General features: G+C 58.4%; 1 protein-coding gene and 2 long non-coding RNA genes across 4 annotated transcripts; 1 reads left to right on the top strand and 2 right to left on the bottom strand.

Annotated features, from left to right (window-relative positions):
- Nucleotides 1-1,244: 1,244 nt before the first annotated feature.
- VASP (vasodilator stimulated phosphoprotein) lies at nt 1,245-23,087 on the bottom strand. Of its 2 annotated transcripts, none has more exons than XM_088139700.1 (13): nt 22,549-23,087; nt 10,104-10,275; nt 9,247-9,415; nt 8,773-8,845; nt 8,008-8,075; nt 7,313-7,605; nt 6,964-7,061; nt 6,155-6,215; nt 5,745-5,781; nt 4,763-4,808; nt 3,437-3,518; nt 3,061-3,118; nt 1,245-2,629 (listed from the first exon to the last, which is right to left on the bottom strand). In XM_088139700.1, the coding sequence occupies exons 1-13, from the start codon at nt 22,551-22,553 to the stop codon at nt 2,592-2,594; spliced, it is 1,200 nt and encodes a 399-aa protein (XP_087995826.1). In that variant the 5' UTR covers nt 22,554-23,087; the 3' UTR covers nt 1,245-2,591. The 2 variants fall into 2 exon arrangements, with proteins under 2 accessions (XP_087995826.1, XP_087995827.1); XM_088139701.1 differs by lacking the exon at nt 22,549-23,087 and adding an exon at nt 14,306-14,649.
- On the bottom strand, nt 15,569-16,344 carry LOC148216088 (uncharacterized). The gene is made up of 3 exons (XR_015795950.1): nt 16,283-16,344; nt 15,910-15,957; nt 15,569-15,645 (listed from the first exon to the last, which is right to left on the bottom strand). It is a non-coding gene; the product is annotated as an uncharacterized LOC148216088 (long non-coding RNA).
- On the top strand, nt 16,211-19,925 carry LOC148216087 (uncharacterized). Its single transcript, XR_015795949.1, has 3 exons — nt 16,211-16,310; nt 17,261-17,395; nt 19,589-19,925. It is a non-coding gene; the product is annotated as an uncharacterized LOC148216087 (long non-coding RNA).
- Nucleotides 23,088-24,147: the final 1,060 nt, after the last annotated feature.

Below are 24,147 nucleotides of genomic sequence, written 5' to 3'. Positions count from 1 at the left end.
GCTTCCCTCTTATGTTTCTGTATGTTTCCTATTACAGAGGCCGTCTTGCCTTGGCATGCTCTGCCTTTGGTTTTGCCCCCAAGCCCTCTCCAAGAGGGGCAGCACCTGGCCAGTTTCCTTCACAGGACTCCTGCGATCAGTAGGCCTGGGCTGTTCACAGCCCTTGGGACAGTTCTCCAGACTGCTGGAAGGTAGCCAATGGGTGCATCTTAGCAAACACTCCCTGAAAAGGGCAAAATCTAGCCAGACTGGAGAGTGTTTGAATGCCCAGGACTAGTGCCACTCCCCCTTCTGACCAACTTCTATTCTCCCTCTTCCAGCACCCCCCCGGCCATCTCCGGTATCAACCTGGCTATAGAAAACCCCTGGATTCTTGAGTTCCTATTCCTCCCTTTCCTGTAGCCCCACTACCCACTTTCCCCCAAAAGGGAGACAGCGTCACAACAAACAGCCTGAAGATTTAATTAATTAATCTTCCTAACTCTGCTGGATGAGTGAAGCATGGGGGTTTCCTCTATTGTGCATCAGTCAGACTGCACCTAGAATATTCTGGACACATTTTAGGAAGGAAACTGAGGACTGCATAAGGTGACAAGGGCCCTGGCTATCAGAAATGGAGGTGGGTACATCTTGCCTGGAAAAAAAAACAGGGAGGCAGAATAGTTGGCTGGCAGAATAGTGGATTATTCCTGCATTGGGCAGAGGGTTGGACTAGACAATCAAGCCATGCTCCACCCCTTATATTTCATTATTCTAATGCATTAGATTTGGTTACGGCTTAATGTGTAAATGTAGCCTCTTGTGGTTTGTATCTTCAACTGTTAAACCAGTGTTTCTCAACCTTGGGCACTTTTAAGATGTGTGGACTTCAACTCCCAGAATTCTCCAGCCAGCATGGCTGGCTGGGGAATTCTGGGAATTGAAGTCCACACATCTTAAAGTTCCCAAGGTTGAGAAAGTGTATTAAACTGTGACTTAGCATATCGTGAGCACAGCCACCAGTGAGTTGTCCTACAGGTCTCCAATGCTGCATTCTGCCTGGCTACTGGCCCCTTAGTTTATTTATTAAATTTGTATGCTGCCCTTCTCCCCCAGAGGGTGACTTAGTTGCTTTTAATGCTGCCCCCAGATAGGTTTAGGATCTTCCAAGTTCTCACAATTTAAACCTAGAGGAATTTTGCACTTGCCTCTTCCCACCTTGGCCATCTGTTCCCCAAAGCTCGAGGAAATGCACACGCAAACCGTTTTGTAATTTTACAAAAAGGAAAAGTTTTATTCGTAAGAGAAGTCTGGTGGACGTGCCCGAGATCCTAGTGCCCATCTGCAGGCGAGCGCGTGCTGTGTGGCGGAAGGGTGGAAAGAAGTCGGGCAAATATACCCAGCAGATCAGTAATAACAATAATAATAATAAAATCAAAATATAATATTCTATCCAGCTTGACAAAAACAAAGTCAAAAAATTACAGCTCAGTAGAAAAGCGAAGAGCCCGCCCTGTTTCCCCTCCATGGCCTGAAGGAGGTAGAAGGGTGAAAACATGTTTATTTAAAAAAAATACCCAGAGGGGTGGGGGCATTTGATAAAATATTCTAAAAACTGCCCTCTCCCCTTGCATAAAATTAAAAGTTACAAAACCAAGTGAAACCAGCAGAATACGTGAAATGAGGAAAGGATCTTGGGAAGCGTGTGGAGGGACTGACAGGGCCCTTTCCTCGCCCAGAAGAGCTCCATCTTTGGAAGCGGGGGCACACTCCGCAGGAGCAGCGCTCACAAATTTGGGTGCTGGCAAGGAGCACCCCGGGGCCAAGGGCTCCCTGCCAGCTGCAACAGGCCACCCTGTTTGCAGCCTCGGGACCTTGCTCTCCATGCCTCTGCTCTGCTCCGTCACTTCATGCAGCCTCTTCTGCCGAAGGAAAATGGAGGGTGCTCAGAAATGCTCCCAGGAGGGTGGGGGGGGGAGATGCACCCCAACCCCAGGACAAATGCCCGGTCTGACCCTTGCAACTGTGGCTGCAAGAATGGAGCCTCCTCCTGTTGGCTTAAGCAGGAGGGGTGACTTTAATCCAGGGCATCTCCTGGTGGCGCTTCCCCATCCCCTCCTTTGGCTGGGCTGCACACACCCTTCTGAGGCGGGGGGAGGAAGGGAGGAAACCAAACACAGTTCTTGTTAGACAGCCAACAAATGCGGGGGGCGGGGGGGCAGAGGGACTAACCCTAGCCCTGGGACTGGGGCTGGCCCAGAGAAGGGGGAGGAGGAGCCCCATCCTCCAGGAAAGAGGCCTGCTTCCTTCCTTGCGGGGGGCTGGGGGGGAGGAAGGAGGATCCTGCTATTGCTCTGGGTAAGGCACAGGTGGGGGTCCTGCCCTTCCTGGGGTGGGGGGCTAGCACAGATTGTCCCTCTCCCCCACCCCAAAATTGCACGGTGGGAGCCAAAGGCCGGGGAGCCGACAGGGAAGGGGGCGCGTGGAGCTGTCTGGTGCGTGAGGGGGCCGGAAAGGTGATGGGGGCCTTTGCGTTTTTTCTTTTTATTCTCTTCTGCACATGAGGGAGAAAGAAGCTGCTGGCTCCGAGTGGCACCGGCAGGGTCTGGAGGCTACGGGGATCCCCGCTTCCGAAGTTCCGTGATGAACGCTGCAGAGAGAGAGAGAGACGAGGCCGAGATGAGGAGAAACGCTCCGGTGCCCGTTTCGGATGACTTGGCGGGCCGGTCGGCTTTCTCTGTGTGGGTGCCCTCAAATCACCCCCTGGCTAGAGGGCACCAGCTGAGCAGAGCTGGCTGGGCTATCCCTCCGTACTTTTCCACTGACACTACCTAGGGGACGGCCTTGGGGCCCACCTGCCAGACCCCACAGGTTAGGTTTCCCTAACACGGCTCTTCTTGTCGTCAAAGCCCACCGCGCCCCTTGGCCCCGGGAGCAGAGCAGCAGTCCTGCTCATCTGGAAACAAGGCCGGGGGAGCCCTTTGCCAGGTCTGGCAGCTGCGAATTTGCTTTCCCTTTTTCTGATCCCTGTCTGGGCCCTTGGGCTGTCCTGCCCACCGCCCTCCTCTCCCTCCAACCCACCTTGAATGATCTCCTCTTTCACCTTCTGTAGTTCACGCCGAACCTCCTGCAGAAGTTCCTGGGAGAAGAACGTACGTTTAGGGGAAGGAGCCAGGGGGGACTTGCAGCAAGCAAACCAGGGGGGAAGCTGCAAGGCTGGATTCCTCCGGCACTTAAGCCACGACTTTCTGAAACCACGAGGGTCCCACCAGCAGGCTCAACTGAGAGCCCCCTTCTCCTTGCCACACCTTCCCTCCCCTGCCTGGCTAGCCCTGAATCCTGAGCATCCAGGTGATGCAATGGCCCCGCGGTGCACGGATGTGTGGACTGGGCTGCACGAGCGTCTCCAGCAGCATCAAAGCAGGGCAGAAAGGTGCCAGAGGTGGGCGGGGGTTACCTGTTTCACCCGCTCCAACTCGGATTCATCCCCTGCACCACCCGTGGGCTCCCCGCCAGTAATCGCTCCGGCAGATTTCATCCTGGGAGGGTGAGAAAAAAAGCCAGGATCAGGGAAGGGCCATCTTTCCAGACCCCCCCGAGACCCCCGAAACAGGGCTGTTCCAATGCCTTTCTCCTCGGGGTGCAGCTCTCAGGGCTGGAGCTTGTCAAGGCTGAGTGGCGACTTACTGGAACCCAGGCAGGGGAGAAAGAGGGTCCCGCTGTCCCCCGCCGAGCTCCGCAGAGCAAAGCCTTGAGGGTTACGGGCAGCACCCAGGCCAGGTCTAGGGTGGTCCGGTACTGGGAGGGGGGCAATGAATGGTTTGTTTGCCACAGAGGTTGGCAATGGCGGAGGGGCCCTCCGTGCATTGAGCTACAGCCAGTCACCCTTGCGGAAGGCCGATCCAGGTGCCTTCCGGGGACTGCCCTTTGGGGATGGGGTGGGAGTCGAGGAACACAGATTCAGAAGCAAACTGGCACAATTTCCAGCCTGGCATTCTACCTCCTGGGGATCTGGCCCATGTCAAGGGCCATTGGCTGCTCCCAAACTAACAGGCTCTGGCAGAAGCGAGCCCTGGTGGGGTGAAGGGGCAGGGAGCCTCTTCCAGGCCCCCGATTTTCCCCCGGAGGGAGGGCTGGTTTGGGCAGGTAGGAGGAAAGAGCCCCTTCTGCAGGCCCTCCTCCTCCTCCGGCTTGCTGGGGGAGACACACAACGTCCCGCAGGGCGGTCTGAGCCTTCTTGGCTGCGAAACGCCACGGCCTGGACGGCAGCAGGGCCTGGAAACGTCTCGGCCCCGTTCTCACCCTGGAGCTGGACCTTCCGGTGGGCAGAGCGAGCCAAGGGAGACCCCGCACCCAGCCCTCCCAGTGGAGCCCTGCCGGCCCCCACTCCCCTCCCTGGATGAAGGGGCCTTTGGGGCACCCGGCTGGCGAAAGCGGCTCCCCCGCTTTCGGCAGGAAACGCAACTACGCTCCATAGTCCTGGGGGTCCTAGCCTCCCCAGCCCTCCTGCCTGATACCTAAAGTGGCCGACCTGAGGCCGGGCTGGGGCGGGGGGCGCAGAGATCTTCTGAGTCACAGCTGTCCTGAGGGGGGGAAGAGAGAGACTGAGACATGGCCTGGGGGCGGGAGTGGGGAGGAGCAGGTGGTTTCGTGCGTGCACAAGAAGGCTCGGCTTGTCCCTGCTCTCTCTGAGGCTGCTTCCGAGGAACGGGCTTGTGGGGGGCAGGAGAAGAGCCCCCTCCCGCTGCAGGGCTCTCAGGAGCAACGGGGGCGTGCTGCTCACCTGGGTAATGTCGTACTGGTCTTCTCCCAAGGCCTCCGGAAGGCATCTGCAGGAATCGAGAGAGGCAAGGCTGTGGGGAGCGTGCTGGGGGTGCAAGGTCTCCCCCATTCGTGCTCCAATCCAGATTCTTCACTCAGAAACCCCCATATACCACTCTCTCACTTTGCTAGCCACAAGGGACTAACAGAAGGGGAAACACCCAGCCCCTCGCCACTGACGTCCTCTTTAGCTCTTCCCCCATTTCCAGGATTCCAGCACGTACATTTCACTTATATCTTCCACGGAGCTTGGCTCGCTTGCCGAGCTGACTCCAGCTATTTCCTGTCGTCACTGCACCTGCTCTCACCTTCTCATATATGACCCAGGTCAAAGTGTGATGGGGTTACATTTAGAAGGTCCTTTCACACCCTTTTATTCTCTCTCAGTCACGGGGACTAGAACTTTTTTGTAAAGAAAAGAAAGCAGAGATTCTCCATAACCGTATTCTGTGAGAGGGAGGAAACGATGGAAAGCATTCCGCTGTTTTTGGAGGGGGGGGGGTCTTAAAATGGGAGCATCCCACCCAGATAGAAGGCTGAAATTTACTATGTTCTGGGGAGTTCTGGCCATTTGCTCTGAGGGGGGCGAAGGATCCTTTGTCCCAGCCTAGGGCCAAACCACAGTGGCGGTGTTGACTTAACCAGTTACAAACATAGTGGCTGTGTTCACACAACTTGCCAAGTGTAGCTAGTTTTAATCCTGGTTATGTTTCTGGTGTGTCGCATGAATCCAGGCTACTTGGGTTAATGGGTCGGGCAACCCAGCAAATGGGCCAATTCCATAACCAGGCTAAGCAAGTAGTGTGAATACAGCTGGTTCGTAACCTTTCTGCCTGTGCCTGTCCGGGGTGAGCAGAAGGAAGCCTCTCGGGCAGCCCAGGTACCAGAGGGTCCCCTGGAGGGTGTCTTGCAGCAGCCAAGGCAAACGTCCATCTTGCACCTACCTGTGGGCTTGGCACCAGTGGCTTCAGCGTCCTCTTGCTGGGGGCAAAAGAGACGGGCAAATGGTCAGGGGGCTGCCAACTCGCCTGCTGTGCCCACTCACTGCTTCCTCCTTCCCACAGCGACCCCTTTGGCAGGAGCAGCCTAACCAAAAGGGCACGGGGGGGGGGTGTCCTTTTGCTGGATTCTGTTTGGCACCTGGCACTCTGCAGCCACAAAGCCAAGCCAAGGGAGCAAAGGGGCTTAGCGCTGTTTTGAAAAGGCAGGGACGGGGGCTGTGATGAAAGAATTCCCCCTCCCTCCCACACCAGCTAACGTGCTGGCGACGGGCTTCGGAGTCCAATGCATCTGGGGCTGCCAGGGTGGGAAATGTTCTGCTAGCCCTGCATTCAGGGGCACCGCCCACACTCACGGGCGCAGGGCCTTCCTCCTTCTTTGGAATGGACTTCTCGCTTTGCTCTGCAACTTTCCTTCTGGGGGAAGAGAGAGAAAGAGGCTAAGCTTGCGCCCCGAGTGCTTGAAGCAAGCAGAAGAACTGTTCTTGGCCAGCTGGCTTGTTTAAAAGTATGCGGGGTGGGGGGAACCCTAAATTGCTCCCAAAAGGGAGGGATGGGGGAATGCCAGGGAGCCACATGCCCAAGAACTATTCCAAAGACAACATGGGTGCCACTGGTTAAGGCATCCTGTGTGCCATCAGCCACATGTGACACCTCAGCCTCCACTGGACCATCCAGACCAAGCAGCTGAAACTCAGCAGCAAAATCACTGATTTTCAGGGACACAATTTCTCGCCCCCCCTTTTTTTTTTGTAAAAGTAAGATGCAAACTAGGTAACCTTTTCTGGCTCTTAAAGCAGCTCCCTCACCCTTTGACACCCCCCCGCCGTCCTGCCAGCCAACGACCTTCACAAGAGCACTACTCTTCCAGCTGCAAAAAGACCTCCCCCCACAACACAAAGGCTGCGCTGTACCAGACCAGCTAGGGGGGTCCTGCCCAGCGCCCCCTCCTGACAGCAGCGTTTCCAGCCCCTGCTTGGCAAAACCATTTCACGACGCTGGGAGGGCCAAACAGGGCATTTCTGGCCGGCAAAGCCAGGGCTCCCCCATCCCCTACAGGCCCTTTTGATGCCAGGGAGGGGCAAGGTCCCACAGCCTGAGAGGTCACCAAAGCCAGGCTGCCCTCCAAAAATGGGCAAACTCCACCAGGGCTGTGCCCACTCACCGCCTGGCTAACTTGGCACTCATTTCTTCCATGAGTCCTCCTCCGCCAGAACCGCTGGGGGGAGCTCCACTGCCAGGGGTGGCCTTTGCTCCTTCCTCCTGCAGGAGAAGACGGGGGTGAGGCAGCCTCCCCCAGCCCAGTGCCCTCCTGACATGCGGCACCCCTTCTCTCCCACAGACAGAGTGCCGGAGGACACTGGCGGGGAAGCTGCATCAAGGGGCTGCTCTCATCCCAGGAAGAGGCAGAGCCTTCCCCCCCACACCTCTGCTCCCCCGTGGCCTGCTGGGTCCCGTGCGCAGGGGGCCAGGGGAGACCTTTCTGCAGGCACTTCCCACCGCACCCGACTCACCCTGCCCGCTTTCTTGAGCTTTGCTCCTGCCAGTGCGGCGGCCAAGCCGGTGGGTGGCCCGGCCCCTCCACCTGGGCCCAGGGAAGCAGGGAGGGGCGGGGCTGGGGGTGGCCCCCCTCCTACGGATGGAAGGCCAGGCGGTGGCCCCGGAGGAGGGGGTGGCCCGGGAGGAGGGGGCGGGCCGGTGAGGGCTCCTGGCAGTGGCCCCGGAGGTCCTGGTGGAGGCCCGGGGGGGGCCGGAGGTGGTCCTGGGGGTGGCGGAGGGCCTCCCCCTGGAGAGGCGACCAAAGGTGCTGCAGCAAGAGAAGGAGAGAGGGAAGGATGGGCGGCCCCCAGCTGCCAGCAGCCTCGCCCCCTTCCCAAAAGCTGGAAGTTGATCAGGAGATCCTCCACCTATCCGCACCCACCCCTGTGCCGAGGACCCTCTTCCCTAACATGTCTTGCAGCTGACATCTGGCAAGCGCCAAATGGGGGAGTGGCACAAATGGTTTTTCTTTGGGCCCTCCCCAGCAGCTGGCCTCCCATCCCCGGGTGCGTGGTTACCCCCCGCAGTGTTGGGGCCCTCACCCAGCCAGGCGGAGGCCATCCAAGGGCCCCAAATGCAGAGCTGGCACGGGCTTCCCCAACTTCCAGCCCAGAACCCTGGGGGGAGGGGGGAGGCAAGGGGTGATGTCGTCACCCGCCCAGGCACCCACCTCCGATCGTCACCCGTCGTTCCCGCTCAGCCTGCTCCTGCTGCTCCTTCTCCAGCTGCTGCTGGTGCCTGGATTGAAGGGTGCGGAAGGGAGGGGAGGCAGAAAGAGGCCTCAGTCCCCAGTGGGAGGACCGAGGGATCCCGTTCCCAAGCCCCCCCGGCAGGCGCTCAGCCCCCCCACTCACTTCTGCGGTGGCTTGGGCAAGAGGCTAGAAACTGCAAAGCCACACATTGTGAGAGGCGACGAAGCTGAGCTCATCTGAAAGGGGCAGTGCCTAGCCCCTGCCCGGGTAGCTCTGCAAGCCGATTAGCCGCTAATCTGATCAAGGAGGCCTTTCACACACACGTGCACCCCTTCCCTTCTGCTCTGGGCAACTCTGGCTGCAAAGAATGGTAGCTCCTAGGAAGGGGGGGCCAAGGGGGGACCCTCCTGGGTGCAAGATCTGGCCCAACGCCGAGAGGCTCAGAGCCGAGAACTGGGGCAGTGGCTCCCTTCTAGCCACAGCTTCCCCCGCCACAAAATGGGAGCCACGGCACCTTCTACACTGGGGGTTGGAGAAAGGGAAAGTTTTTCAATGTGTGGACTGTTCAAACAAGAGGGAGTATAATGAGAACAATAATCCTATTCTTCCCCTTTCTCTCTCTCGTATCTGAAAATATTTGATGAAGTAGGAGAAAAATAAACTTCCTCCCTGTTGCAGTGAGTGTCTTTGGGAGAGCGCTTGCTCCCCCCCAAGACCTTTAAACCTTGCAGTACTTCCTGTACCTTTTCTGCTGCTCTGCGACTTCATCAGCAGTGGGTCCATTCTGGACTGGGCGCAGGGGGGGTGCTGAGTTTCCTTGAGAGACAGAACAGACAAAAAACAGGTTTATAGCACATTGTTGAGTCAAATCAGCAGTTCAGCTCTTCTCCCTCTCACGCAAAAAACAGACCAAGCACCTCCCCCCCCAGCACTGAGGCCCACCTGACTGGGCCCCCCACCAGTCCCCTCCAGAGGGAAACTGCTCAACCCCACCTGTTGGGGAGAGGCACAGAAAGGGCTTCCAATGGGGAGGCCGCGCTCTCTCACGTGCCATGGATGGCTTCTCCTGGGGGAGTTCCCAGTATCTGTACCCCAGCCGTTTCCCTGTATCCCCGGAGCTGGCTCAGCCTCTGGCCCCCTGCAGGGCCATCCCCCCTGCCCCCCAACCACAGTGCCCACCCTGTTCTCCGGGGCAGAAGCAGTCCATCTGGACTCACCCGAATCCAGGGCCTCCAAGGCGTGCATCATTCCGCTGGCAAACTGGCTGGCATCCTCTTTACTGCTGAAGTTGAGACCCCAGACTTGGCGGGCATCCCGCCACTGGTGGAAGTTCGGCGTGGCCTGGTTATATTTCAGCCCCTTCACGATTGGACTGTTGATGACCACCTGGAGACGTGGGAAGAGGAGCAGAAGAGGCTGAGCCGGACAGTGCACAAGCTCAGGAGGGCTGTTGGCACCTTGGGGGGCTGCCCCACTGCAGAGCCCTCCCACCCTCACCCCCCAGCAGGCACACCGGTCTCATCTCCTTCCACAGCACAGCGAAAGCTTTTGGAGCTCCAGGCCTGGAGGTAAAGCTCTGGAGCATTCCCACGATATTTTGCTCAGATTTGGGAATTCATATTTTTGTTAACGACAGAATGTAATAACAACTTGGAAACACGCTACTTTTCAAGAAATGTAAGAACGGGATTTTAAATCAGAGGATGCAAAAGTAATCTGGGAATTTCTCCATCAACTTAGGGGGTAATCTAAGGGGTGGGCCAAGGCAAGAATGGGGAGGCACAAAACTACACTTTCCCTTTCCCCAAAAGTGGACTCAACCTCAGGCTGGTGCTGTGGAGAAGCATTACAGCAGTGTTTCTCAACCTTGGCCACTTTAAGATATGTGGACTTCAACTCCCAGAATTCCCCAGCCAGCATGGCTGGCTGAGGAATTCTGGGAGTTGAAGTCCACATATCTTAAAGTGGCCAAGGTTGAGAAACATTGCATTACAGCCTTGAGACCAGCTGCTGGATGGACAGGCCTCCCAATTACATGCAGCTCATGTGGGGTGGGGGGCCAGAGGAGAGTTACCTGCTGGTCCGGCTGCATCTTGCGACCCACCACCCGGAAGGTGTTGTTGGCAGGACTGTGGTAGATCTGGATGCGGCTGAAGGTCTGGGGACCACTTCCTGCCGGAACCCATTTTTTATTGGCATCGTCATACAGCATAACAGTTGCCCGCGTGCTGCAGACCACAGACTCGCTGGCCGGAGAAATGGAAGCAACACCAAGAGGAGAGGGTGAGATTAAGCGTGTACGGGGAGACTGTGCCAAGGGGGGGGACAATAAAACAAGACACCCCACGAACAGTCAAGCAGCTCTTGCCCCTCTGGAAAACGTGCTCTGCAGTGCGCTCAAAAGTTGAGGAACAGCCCCTGACCCAAATACCGGCCCCCGCTCCTCAGCCTTCCTGCCACCTAGCTTGCAGACGTGCCCCGCGACTCCCCTTGCAAAGCCACCCGACGGACACTCCGCAGCTGTAAAACCTCGTCCAAGGAATCGCAGGCGCTGCCAGAGAAAACTGCTCGGCAGAGGAGAACCTGCAGCCCCGTTTATTGATTTGTTTGTGTATTTATTACGGAGAGTTACACAGCCGCCCCGACACACGAATCGCAGCAGCTCATGGTCAGTAAGACGAGTGCCGTTGTTCTGGGGTTCCTGGGGGCAGGCAGGAACGTTGCCTGGATCGTCCCCATAGCTTCTGGGAAGATAATGTATGGCTGCGGGGGGGAGGGGGGAATGCCGATGTGATTAACCTTTAGGCCCGTGTATACTGACCGCCTTCGCACAACACGCTCGAAGGGCTTGCTGTATTCACCCGTCTTCTGAATTTGCACAATATGCTGAACCACAAATTAGCCAACCCGACTGGGTTCACACAACACATTAAGCCAGGCCCTCCTGAAAAACTAACTGCGATTAAAACCAACACAAATGCAGCCACTAGGCTTGGCGCAGGGGCGCAGCAGAGCCAGCGAGGCAGAGCAGGGAGATCGTACGCAGCAAGGAAGCTTGCTCTCCCAGCTTCATCCAGGGTTCTCTCCCCTTCTTGTCTAACCTACCGCTCAGGTTGTTGCAAAGACTGCAGGGGAAAGTGACCACTCTCCTGCTCTCCCCCCCCCGAAGATCAGCACAGAGGGACCACCTCGGTTGCCTCCCTTTCCCATCCCGGGCTAGATCGGCCAGCTGGCTTTGCAAGGCCCTGGGCTGGATTTACAGCTGCAGCGCAAAACAGCAAAGGGAACTTTGGGGGGAGCAGGAAGGAAACGGTCAGATGCAAATGGGCTTTCTCCCTGTTTATGATCCAGGATTAATACCCCAGAAAAACATCCAGGAGTCCTCCCAGCCCCAGCAGCAGAGATGCGTTCTGCTCCCTTGGCGAAGGCACAGACGTCTGTAAGGGAGCTCCATCGTCCTCGAGGGGCCACAGCACTGGCCCCGCCAGCTGCGAGTCTTGGGAGCTCACTGTCCCACAAGCCCCCCCCCCCGATTAACTTAAGCTGGGAGCCACAGACAGACCACTGGCTTCTCCAAGCCAGGGTGTAATACCGTCTGATATACCCCCCGCCCCCCCGGAGAGTGCAGGACTGTCAGAAAGTGCCAAGTTGGATCTCAGGGCCTGCGCACAGCCACGCAACTGTCCCCCGTTCCAGGGGGTGAATTAGGTCCGGAAGATGCAGCAGCTCTCAATAAAAGCACTTCCCGGGTAGAAAAAGTCCCCCATAATCGTCTGGGCCACATTTACATTGTCAAAGAGGGAGGGGCTCTTTGTGGTCTATGCAGAAAAAGGATTCAATATGAAGTATGCAAAAAGGCATTTTTGTGTGCAGCCTTGTTTGCAAAAACAAGAACAGTTTGTGGCCCTGCCCCCCATCTGAAATTTGAATAAAGAGAACCATTTTTCCCCCAACATTTCCTCTTCTTCCTTGTTTTGGTGTTATGGGGTAAAGGAGGAATATGGAAAGGTTTCTCAGAGACAAAATGCAGGGAGGGAGGCAGGCAGGCAGGCAGGCAGGCAAGCCAGCTGCCTGGCGAGTTTCTAATTTCTCCTCAAAGGACACGGGAGCTGGAAGGATTGTAGTAACTTGCAAAACAGGAAAAACAGAAGGCGCAGACAAGGAGGGCTGGGAGAGAAGAAACCTTGGTGGTGGTGATGGTGGCAAAAGCATGGCACAGAAAGAAATGCCCACAGATGAAGTCTAAACTGCCAATCACAGCCACAGCCACACACGGGAAGGAGGGGAATCCCAGCTGTCCGGGCCATTTCACCTTTGCCTCCAGTGAAAGCAGCTCTCGCCAGCCCAAAAACAGGAGCCCCCCCCAGGAGGGCACATCCCTCTTCCTGGGGCACTCCAAGCCCCCCCCCCAGCCACAGCAGAGCTCCTCCCCGCCAAGCAGTTGCTCTCCAGGCCCCGAAAGGTGAAGTGGGAATGGCAGCCGCTCCCTCCCCTGAACTGGGACAGCCAGACCTCCAGGCGGGTGGAGGCAGAGCCCAGCCCAGCTGCCAACAGCTGCCTCGCTAGAGAAGGGGGAGGGGCAGACAGGGCACCTGGACTTTTATTTCCTGTGGCTCCTGTGCTACTCAAGGCTTGAAGGTTTTCGTCCAGCAAGAAAGGCAGGTTGAAAACGCAAACACCAGGGAAGCCTTAAGCTTTTGAACCTTGTCAGCAGGTCCAGCGAGAGAGCAGCGCAGCCTAAACACGCTGAGGAGACGGCATTTAAAAAAGAAGAAGAAGAAGAAGAAGAAGAAGAAGAAGGTGCAGACAGGAATTTGTCCAAAAATATTGCAGGGCTCCACAAAGGTTAAAAAACAAAAAAAGAATAGTCCAAAATGAGGTACTGAGAAAATTTAGCTTCCTGAAAACAGCAGCAGTGTTCGTTCAGAGAGATTGAGCAAGTTTCTAAGCCCCAGGAAAAAACACAGCCCTGGCTGTATGTGGCAATACCTGAAGGGTGAGAGAGGGCAGGCAAGAGCAAGGATTTCTGGCAGCGAGAGGTGAGGCTGCGGCTCCCAACACTATTCCTTGCCTTTCCACTCCCAAAGCCAGTGCATCATGCACAGTTCCATTCCACACACATGTTGTCTGCTCTGCATGAATGATGCACTCCAGAAACACCTGGCTTCTTTGAAAGTAATACCGCCACGTACAGTTCTAAATACAGGGTGTGTGAAGCTGGACAGACCTAGGCGGAGGCTCCCTTTTCCATGGAATCACTGCGCTCATGTATCGTGCGAAGCCACGCTTCCATCCCGTAAGCTAGAACTGGCTGTGTGAACCCATTTGGCCAAGCCCAGCTCAGAAAACATGTTATGCTTGAGTGCATCTGGTGCAGAGAGGCCACGAACTTGCCCAACAGTGGCAGTTCAGCAACGTCTCCCCCCCCCAGCCCCACCCGGTTGATTAAGCGCTGCACCCATCTGAGTTTGCATCCCATGCTCCGTTCTTGCGCTGCCTGGTCCAAGGGCCATCTAGCCACAGCCGCAGTGATGCAAAGGAGGAACCCTTCTATTGCTGCCTCACTCTGACACAAGCCAGCCTACTTCCCGGACGTTGCACAAGGGAAAAAGCCCCAACCTCACTTTACGTACTTCGTGAGCGACTGTGTGAAGCAGAGCTGCCCACTGAGCAGAAACCACGCAGCCCCTCCCCCCACCTGCAGCCGGGCGGGGCTGATCTCTCGGTCTGGTTCCAGAGGGGCTGGAGGCGTGCTCCCACGCGAGCCCGCTGCTGCCTCAGTTGCAGACCCCAGCACCCCAGAAACTTGGAGGCAGCCCACGGCCTCGAGAAGCGCCCCCGGCTGCACTTCCAGCGGGGTGGAGATGCGTCCCAGCCCCCGCTCTGGGGGAAGCAGCAGGGCGGCGGCGGCCGCCGCCGCTTTATCTCTTGGACTCTACTCGGGCTCCCCTCACGCCCTTGCGAAAGCTTGTTTGCCTGCGGGCGAGGGATGCGAAAGGGGCAGAGCCGATCAAAGGTTGGTGGGCGGGCCACGCTCTCCCGCAGGCCCAAGCCCACCAAGCGCAAGGGAAGGAAGGATGCGCCCGATCTTGAAATGCTTGACGCGGAGATGACAACGCAAACCGCCGAGCCACCCTCCTGCGGGGACTTCTCCGGGAGAAGGGGGCGGGCGGGCTGGGGAGAAAGGAAAGGGAAGGAAGGGGGATCGCCCCCTCCTGGATCCTGGCCGCTTTGGGGGCACCCCTCTGCTTCCCTTCCAGGGGGCGTGGAACTGACCTGCAGTGGGATATTGGTGCTGCGTCTTGGGGGAGCAGGAGACAGCTTGCCAGTCTTCTGCAGAGCAGGGAAACGGCTCCTGAAGCCAATTTCAGGCCAGAGGACCACAATGCTGCCCCCCAGTGCACCTATAACCCTGGGACTCTGCTGGAGGAGGCCCCTCCAAAGAGAGCCTTCTAGGTGGAAGGGAAACATGTGCGCGCACACACACAATGGGATTTGTCTCTCCCCCCAAAGATGGGGGGCCTGGCCCCCTCTTGCTAGGGGAAGAAGGAAGGAAGGCAAGGAACAAGGCAGGGGCACCTGGACAGGGTGGAAGGGAGCACGAAACAGCCAGAAGGCGCAGGAAGAGGGAAGGGAAGGGAAGGGAAGGGAAGGGAAGGGAAGGGAAGGGAAGGGAAGGGAAGGGAAGGGAAGGGAAGGGAAGGGAAGGGAAGGGAAGGGAAGGGAAGGGAAGGGAAGCGGGCGGTGGGTGGAGGCAGAGAAACAGCAGCCTTGCCCTTATAAGGGTATGTTGGAGGGCCTGGACAGATCAGTGGAGAATGTGGGAATGCCAGGGGGCAGCTGGGAAGGCCCGCAGACCTCCTGCTTCTGTCCCCAAGGGTAGCGAGCAGGGTGGCCCCAACATCAAAGCACTCTGCTCTTTGGCCCCTCAAATCGGTCTTACATAGGAGACGGACCCTCTTTCTCACACACATCATCCCTAGATCCCAGACTCTGACTTGGAGGTGTGAGGGGTGCAAGGGGGGGTTGTATAAAAGGGACCATGCAGGAGCTCAATAGATGCGCAGCCCCCCCCCAAAGCTCTTTCCACAGGAGTCTTCCCCAGCTGGAAAGCTATTCAGGTTCCTTTGGGGGGTTGAACCAGACTCCCCCCCCCCAGTTTGGGGTTCAGGTAACCTGTTGCACAGACATGCCTGCCCAGACATTTTGCTGCACCCAGGGCGATTCCATCTCTGCATCACCAGCCCAGGTCGGCTCCAAGACCACAATGCCCATCAGAGGGGACTCTGCCCACTGCCCTCCCGCACCATCAGGCACTGGGAAGAATGGCAAAGCTGAGCCAGGGCAGGGGCCCCAGGGATTCCTTGCCAGAGGCCCCTCGGAGGGCAGAGCCAAGAGGGAGGGGGAATGTGGCTCCCACCACCCAAAGCCCTCCAGGAAGCCACAGACAGCCCGGGTTCTCCTGAGGTTTGGGCTACAGTTCCCACTGCCTGGCAGAGGCATCTCCGCTCCTCCTCCTGCGCCACATTCACCTGCCCAGGGATTTCTCCGGCTGCTTTGCCCCTGTTTTCTTCGGGGGGTCAGGCACAGGGGCCTTTGGCTTGCCCAGCGTGATCCTGCCAAAGGGAAGCAAACATGCCCACTCCGTTCTGCCAGGGGCTGAGTTTTCAGGGTTGTAGAAGGAGGCATCGGAGCTGGAGCCCCGGGGCAGGGCCGCCTGCTCCCTCCCTGGCCCCCAACTTCAGGGCCAGTGGAAGAAAGACATTCCCTACGCCCCCCCCCATGTAAGCTTCTGGGGAGAGCCAGAAGCCCTGGGAGGGGCACAGGTGGGCTGGGAGTGCAAAGCAGTGGTCCTCTTCCCCCCCCAACCCCGTCCACACCTGAGCTGCGTGGCCTGCTTGTTCTCCTTCAGAGGAGCTGGAGCTGATCTGCAGGAAAGAAGCAGCACTGGTCTCCAGCCCGCGACCCCTGCCAGTGGCAGAGCAGCCTGGCACAGAAGGGCGTGGAGGCCCCTGGGGGCCAGGCTTCCCAGGAGGGCCCCAGGGGAGGGTGCTGGGACACCTCCCCCCACCCCTTCCTCAGAGCAGCCCCAAACGCCCCAGCAGGGGGCGGGGAAGGGATGCTACTGAGGAGCCAAGGGGCAGGGGCAGAGCAAGGGGCTGCCCCGGGGCAGGGCCAGCACCCAGGATGCGCCGGAAGGCGGGGGGCAGGGCCGGCTGTGGCTCAGGGTCCACACGTGAGCAGCCCAACAACCTGGAGAGCCCCGCTGGGGCAAAGAAGGGTAAGGAATTCTGATGGGGGGAAGCAAGGGGGCAGCAGGCGGCGATGGGGGGCAGCGCCCCATCCCACAACAGGCTCCTCCAGGCACTCTCATCCAGCGGCCGCTGAGACGCTGAGTCACTTCCTGAGAGGCGCTTTCCGGCTTCTTCAACTTGGGACTTTTTAGGAAAAGGGGGGAGGGGCCGGGCCGGAGGCGTTGCCTCTCTTTATGGTGGTGGGGGGGAGGATAAGGAGCCAGGAGAGAAATGAGGAGTCTGGGAGCACCTTTCTGACTAATGAACTTCATTAAAGGGCAGCTCACGGGAGCTTCTGCCTCTGAATGAAGCTGGAAAAGACGCTCCTCCCGACTCCTCGCCACCACGGGCCACCCTGGCTCCCTCCTACAAGGGAGGGAAGGGATCCTGCGCTTCTCTGGGAGTGGGGGACCCATTAAACTAAGGGGCAGAGGGCTGTCCAGGGAAAGGGCCACCAGTCAGTCACCCAGAGAGAAAGAGAGGAGAAGAACAAGGGCTTCTGGCCCAGCGGCCTGGGGAGCCGCCCTTTCTGGGCCAACGAGGGAGCCCGGGTGCCACAGGGTCGCCCAGCCTAGCCAGGAGAGCAAGGAAGGGGATTGGGAGAAGAGCCCCCTTGGCCCTGGAGAGAGAGGCCAGCCCCCACTTGTCCCCCGGGCTCCCCCAAACCTTTGAGAGTGACCCATTTTTGTGGCAACCATGGTTGGCAGAGCCCGACTGTCCTCCTGCTCGCCACCCGCTTGAGAGGTGCCAAAGAAGCAAGTATGAAGTCACAATGCAGCATCCCGGAAGCAGAAGGGCGGGGAGGGGGCTTCATCCTGCAGCCTCGGCAACAGGCCCCCTTTATTGCGGGGAGAAGGAGCCCCAGGCTGCCTCCATTGGCCCTTTCGCTGACCCACCATTTGGTTGTCGTTCTCTGAATCTATGATTGGATTGGCAGGTAGAGTCACGCGAGGAATTCACACCTGAGGTCTAATCGGCCACGGATGGCTCAGCACAACGTCTGGACCAAGGGCTTCCGCGGGGCCAGAAAGGTCAAGATGGTGGCTGTGACTGAAGCCGTGGCCCTCTTTAGGTAAACCTACGTGACTTTTGCTTACCTTCCTGACGTGAAGTCACCCCCCATCCCGGTTCCTGGCCTGAGTGCTGGGTCTCCATCTCTCCTGCTGATGTTGGATGGTCTGCCCACCCGGCTGGATCCCTCCAGTAGTCCTGCTTCCCACCCAGCTTCTTCAGCCTCTGCTTGGGGGGTTCCTGGGGGACGTGAGGGCAACAGCTCTCTGAACCTCGGGGGGAGATGACCGCCAAATAGGAAGGCACCATTAAGGCACCCTGAGTCTGCTGCTGCCACCGCCAGCGCCACTGACAGACCTCTTTGCCTCCTGTGTCTTTCACCCTCTCGTTCAAAGGGGCACAAGGCTCTGTGCACGCGGGCTTCATCCAGGTGGCATCCAGAACCAGAGCTGCTTGGCTGAGCTTCTGCTCGGGCAGGGAAGCAGCATGCTGCAGCCTTCCTTTGGGTTTCATGCCGCTGCCTCACCAACTCAGCCGCCGAGAAGCAGGAATCTTTTAAAGAGCCCAGTTTACGCCCCTGCACGTTGCTTTAAGATATATCAGCAATGGCAGGCTAGTTCTTTGCTGAACCCTCCCCATCACAGCATGGCTCCCTGGAAGCCCAAGGGTTAAGGTGCTCCCCCCCACACAGTGCACCCAGACCAGAGAGAAAAAGGGAAGCTGGGGGAAGTTGCCAGGGCTCGCTTCCTGCTCTTCGGGAAGGAGCAGACTTCGCGGCTCGAGAGCCAGCACACCAAACCCCGGCCGGCCAGAAGTGCCCCTCAGCCCAGCCTCCCCACTTGCTGAGGTTTGACAAATGGAAAAGTAAGGCAGAATGGAAAAACCAAACCGAAAACAAGGCTGTGCGTACCCTAGCATAGTACGTAGAACTTGAGTTGGGCTTCCTTTTTTCAGCACGAATGCCACCATTTCTCCCCCCCAACCAGTAGCAAGCTTGCCAAATGTCCCAGGGCAACCTCTCCTAACGTGTTGGACTCCAATTTCCATCCTCCCTAGCCAGCTGGGCCTTTTGGGGGAAGGAAGAGAGCCAGTGGGGGGAGAGAAAACAGGAAAGTAGACCACAGTATAACCCTTTCCACGTAGATCGAGACAGCTGGAACAGGTGTGGAGGGACACTAAAGGAGCTCTGCATGCCCGGGGGGGGGGGGCGGGGAAGAGACGTGTCCTCCTTCCCCAGAAGTCTAACCACAGAAGGCTGCTGCAAGACCCGAGGCCATTGGTGGAACTGCTCGCAGCCACAACTTCTGCTTCAGATGCAGACCACAAAGCAGAGGTGTGCATGTCACGAAAGCTGCGCTTCTCCCTCCCCACGCGTGGGCAGTCAGGATTCTCTGTTTTTCATCCCCCCCCCATCGCTTGTCAGTCTGCAAAGAGGCTTCGACAGCTCTTTCTTTCTTCCACAGGACGACAAGCCTTTCCTTCCACGGTGTGTTTGCTTGGGCATCCAGTTGCAGGGGGGTGGAGGGGGGAGAGGGGAAATGGATTTGATAATGGCCAAGGTTTTCTGCTTCACTCTTTGATAAGCGAGGGATGAGTGAACTTTTTGGCTGGAGAGGCAGAAAGTCAGTGGACACAAAGCAGGTGACCAAACTATACTCCCTCCCTTGTGGTCTCCAGCCTCCATGCTGGCTGGGGAATTCTGGGAGTTGAAGTCCGCCTATCATAAAATAGCCAAGTTTGAAAAACACCGGTCTAAAGGGTTGTGGCTCACTGCTGTAGCCTCAGTACTGCAGCTACAGAAAAGGGTAAAACCTTTCCTCTCTAATCTGTCTGCAAGATGTGTGATAATATCTGTAATAAAGCTGGTCCTGCAGGGCCAGCTTCAAAACCTCTTTTGAGTTTCTATAGGCCAGTGTTTGTCAACCTTGGCCACTTTAAGGTGGGTGGACTTCATCTCCCAGAATTCTCCTCCAGCATGGAGGCTGGAGACCACAAGGGAGGGAGTATAGTTTGGTCACCTGCTGGCTGGGGAATTCTGGGAGTTGAAGTCCACCCATCTTAAAGTGGCCAAGGTTGACAAACACTGCTATAGGCCTCTGAGCTGGCCTGCACACCTAGCCTTACAGAAGTTGCAGAAAAGTACTGTATTATTTTATTTATACATTGGGCTTATAGGCTGCTCTAATGAGGAACAACTCTGACTGCATTATGCACACCGACACATAACCAATTTCTGCTTTCCCTGAAACTCCAGCCATATCCTTCTTGTGAGTTTCTGCATATTGGCTGCTTCCAGCCCCATCACTCCTTTCTCTGCACCCGCCGCCCCCCGCCAGCCTCAGAAGGAGGAAGGCTGGTCTATCCACATTCAGGAACAACTTGGGAAAGCAAAGCTTAGAGAATGAACACAAAATGTGACACTGCAAACCTTTAAATAAAAATATATAATTTTTTCATTGAAATCGGCTTCCTTCCCAGAAGACTGGCAGGTGAAGGTGGTGAAGGGAGGGAAACCTCTGGACAATCATCGGAATACCCATTCAGATGAAAGCATGATTGAAAACAGAATTATTTAGCAGCCAAAAGAAAAAGCCGTAGCAAGTTTGATTCAACATGGCTCCCACCAAGGGAACCTTCTGTGACATGGGATGAAAAGTGATCCAGCTGGCACTGTAGACCTGCCTTCCCCAAAAACTTTGAACCAAGCCTATCATCCAAAACTACAGAATAAACTTAACAATTGTGGACTAACAGCCAAGTCCTCCTAAGACATGTGTTTTTCTCAGACACGCATTGAAGTCAAGAAAAGAGAAAAGTGAAAAGAAAAGAGGGCCTTTCACATTTCCTCATAAACTTTTGATAAACACTGGTACAAGATGCGATTCAAGAATGTGATCAGACAAGTTCATGAAAGGCTACCGTCCATTTTCAGCAACTGCTGATAAGAGCCTCCATGTACAAATATTGTATACTCTAGAACCCAGTAGCAAAAGTAGGAGCAAGGGCTGGTTTCCTCCTCATGCTCTGCTCACAGGCTTCCTAAGAGCGTGTGGTTGGTCACCCTGGACCCAGGATGTTTGGCAGGTCAGTCTTCCCAAACTAGGACTCTCAGGTGGCCCCGGACTTCCATAATTCCCTGTCTACAAGAAAGTCTGTGGGCTTTCTTACTGGAGATAATGAAAACTCAGGTCCAAAGCTGCTCGATATCAACCTTCCCTTTGACCCAGTTGTGTGGTTCCATTTAAAAGAAAAGATGGGTCTCAGGACACACTGCAAAACAGGGGGCAGGCAAGCCCAATTTTTCTGACAACCCCCCTTTTCCTAACAGACAGGAATCTCAGGCCATCATCAGAACTAAATTTGCTGCACCAGGAGCGCAAAGAATCATGCCCAGTGATAAACTTCCTGGCTGCTGCTTATAAAAACCCTCTAAGCGGGTCAACCTCTAAGGTGCCTCCGCGGGCTGCAGACATGACAAACCTGATGCAGGGTGGGGGGGGAGGCTATAATGCAAATGCTCCTCCCCACCTGGTCAAATTGCAAGGTTTCTGGTCACAGTTCTTCTGTGAATCGAATCATGATAACCCCTTGATCAGCCATGAAGAACGCACTTTATTGCCCGCTGGTACCTGGGCTGAACTTCCAAAGGCTGCAACCTGGGTCGCCTTCCGGAGAGCGGGCGCTGGGAGGCTGCAGCTGGAGCAACCCAGAGAACAGCTGATGCTGAAGCGGGGGAGGGGCAGAGGAGGGCTACCGGGCAGCCTCGGATGACTCAGAAGGCAGGCAGGAAGTGAGCGAGGGCCTGAGGCCGAAGTGCTCCAGACCTGCTGCCCGGGATCGCCAGTCAGGAAAGGCAGGCAGGCAGGCGGGCCTTTGTTCTTCGGCCACAGGCTGCACTTGCAACAAGAGGTGCCTACCCAAAGCACTCTGCACATGCTCAAATCCCCACAGGCCCACACACAGGACCTAGGACACCCAGGTGAAGAAGCAGCCCCTTGTCCCACCCCCGGAAACAGAGCGGGGTGGGGCCGCCAGGTGCCTCCCCCATTTGCAGAGAAGCAAGGGCAATGCCGCAGGTGGGGGAGAAACCAAGCAGGGAGGGCAGACGCCACTCACCTACAAAGGCCAAGCAAAGCCGAGCCCGGGCGCAGGTCGGGCAGGAGAGGAGCAGCAGGCTGAGCGTGACGAGGCGTCTGTCAGGAGAGCCAGCGCCGTCCCCAGACGAGAGCTGGGCTGCCACCGAAGCCTCGCATCTCCTGCGCGCCCCCCGGCCGAGGAGCCATGCCGCCCCAGGGGGACCTCCGGTTTCCACCTCCAAGTCGAGAGCAGGACAACCTCCCGCCGCGCGCGCGCGCGCTCCCCGTGGGAGACCCGCGGCCCCGCAGGGCATCCCTCTGCCAGGGTGCTCCGGCCACAGTCCCAGCGGCTGCGCTCCAGCAAGCCCAATAAACTTTCCGGTGCCCCTCCGATCGGGGGGCGGGGGGCGGGGGGCGGGGGGCGGAAGAGAAGGGAACCGACGCCAAAAGGAAACACTTGGTAGGACATCAGCCGGCGTGTCCTGAGCTCCCCCATGCAAGGGGGGCGCTTTCATTCTGCCGGTCATCCGGGGCTTCCGGGTGCCTCTTGCGGGGGGCAAGGGGGGCCGGATTGCAGAAGGCAGCCCTCGCTGTCCTATCGCCCCTGAGGGAAGGGGCTACCCAACTTCTCGTTTCCGGAGGAAGGGGCGTGCAGAGCGAGCACATTCCGGAAAGCGGGCAGGATTTTTCCTTGCGGGGGGGCAGCACCTACGACCGTTTCTGCTTCCTCGCTTGGGGCAGGGGGGCGGAGGGCGCACCCCCTCCGCCCTACGAACCCCTTCCCCAGGGCCTCCCTTGCCGGGGACGGAAAAGTCGCCCCATTTCCGGCCCGAGGAGGGTCTCCCAGAAATCATTCGCTAACTTTCCAGGGCGGGCGGCCACAGCCCCCTCGCCGCCGCTCGAAGCTGCGAGCGAGGCGGGGGGAGGCGATCCCTTCCTCTGTCCCGCCGCCCCCCGCCAGGCACGGCTCGAGGGCGACGATTCAACCTGAAACTTGCTGCTGCTTCGGGGCGGAGACAACCCGGGAGCCTCGGCCGCGCCGCCTCGCCTCCCCGGGGAAGCCCTTCCTGGCGGGCTCGGACAGCCGCGGCCCGGCGCGGGCTCAGACAACAAAGGCCGGCGCCCGGCAGGTACTGACCTCATGTCTGCTGGCTTTGTGCGCGGCGCTGCAGCCTCCGCGGCTGCTCCCGCTGTGGCTGCTGCTGCTGCTGCTGCTCCCGCCGCCGCCGCCGCCGCCGCTTCCGCTTCCCAGACCTGGCTGGGTGGGGACGTGGGTGGGGCCGGCGCTCGGCTGCTCCCCCACCTCGGCTGGGCAGCCTCACCGCTCCGTCGCCGCGGGCAGCAGGCTCAGGCGGCGGCGGTGGCGGTGGCGGCGGCAGCCCCCGCCGGGAATCCCATCGACCGCCCCCGCCGGCCGCTTCCTTCCGCCCCTTCGCCCGAGGCTACTTCGGCGGTCCCGGCCCGGCGCGGCGCCGCCGGGGGCTCATGGCCCCGATCCCGCGCCGCACAGCCGGGGGGCGGGCGGGGACGGCAGCCAGGCGGGCAGGCGGGCGCGCGCCCGCAGGCAGGCCAGCCGCGCCGCGCGCGCGCTCTCGCTCGCTCGCCCGCCCTCCGCGCGCTTTGATCTGGCGGCAGTGTTGCCAACTGGCTTCCCCCCTTTCTTCCTGCGCTACATTTCATTCCAACCTTCCGCTCCCTCTTTCCACAATGCACCGCTCCGGCCGTCTTAAAGGGGGCGAGGCGCGGCGGCGCCTTAAAAGGGCCACCGCGCGTGCCGCCGCTGGTCGGCTTAGGGCTCTCCGCCGGGCGGGACAGCGCGGGCCGCCGGCTCTGCGTTGCGGGGCCACCCCTCCGGCGTGCAGCTCTTCCCAAGGCTTCGCACAGAGCCTCCTTGTAATCCGCAAAACAGCCTTGTGAGGTAGGACAGGCTCCTTCAGGGCGGCGCGAAACACGTGCCGCTCCACTCGTTCTGCGTCGACTGGGAGCTTCATTGTGGGCAGGGCTAGTTTTTACTTCGGGAGATGCGGTTGGAGCGGCGTGCCCAGGGCAAAATCAAGCTGAACGAGAGGCACCCGGGCCTCGTCCTGGCGGCACCTGGCCTCCGAGCCGGAAACTGCGCAGAAGGGCCTTGCGCTTGCACAACCGGCGGCGGCGGCGGCTCTCCCTCTCCCTCCCCCTCCCCCTCCCTCTCCTGCCAGCCTCCCCACGGCCCGGTGGGGCTGAGCGAGGCGAGCTTTGGGTCCGCCTGAAAGACGCATCTCACTTTGGGAATCAAAGTGGGAATGGGCTCTCAGAAGTTGCCAGGAGGACCCCCGAGGGGGTGGATGCTATGGCATGGGGAGCAGTACCAGCTGCTGGGAGCACTCTTGAAGCCCCCTCCCCCCCGCTTTGGGGGCTCTGTCAGGCGGCAGCTCCTTGGTCCTGGGGGAGAGGCTGGGGAGCCAGGTGGTCCTCTCACCCTCCCGCGCTCATGCCTCTCCTGGCTCCGCAGCTGCCTAGCAAGAGGCCTGGTCCCATCCAAGGCGGGGTCTTGCAGCACAGTTCAGCCCCTGCCCCGCTCTCCCTCACCTTCTGTTTTCTGCCTGCGCATGTGTGCATATGCAGCGCCATTTCCTGGGGCTGCAGGAGAGGGCCATCTTAAATTGCGTGTGGACTGGCCTGAGTGATTCCGGCCTATGTATGCTCAGAGGACGCTTTTCTCCTGCTTGTCCTCAGCCACTGCAAGTCCTGAGTTGCC

This window comes from Python bivittatus, unplaced genomic scaffold (genome assembly GCF_059951505.1).
Source record: "Python bivittatus isolate LINGU-HERP-01145 unplaced genomic scaffold, Pbiv_v1 ctg000310_np1212, whole genome shotgun sequence".
In the NCBI taxonomy this organism is placed as follows: Eukaryota; Metazoa; Chordata; class Lepidosauria; order Squamata; family Pythonidae; genus Python; species Python bivittatus.
This window is presented reverse-complemented; position numbering and strand designations above follow the sequence as displayed.

Excerpts from the sequence above, each read along its gene's own strand:
- VASP (XM_088139700.1), bottom strand. Across the intron at positions 5,782-6,154 it reads AGGAGGAAGGCCCTGCGCCC|CAAGAGGACGCTGAAGCCAC; the intron begins GTGAGTGTGGGC and ends TTTTGCCCCCAG. Across the intron at positions 2,630-3,060 it reads GAAAGAGGAGATCATTCAAG|CGTTCATCACGGAACTTCGG; the intron begins GTGGGTTGGAGG and ends CTCTCTCTGCAG.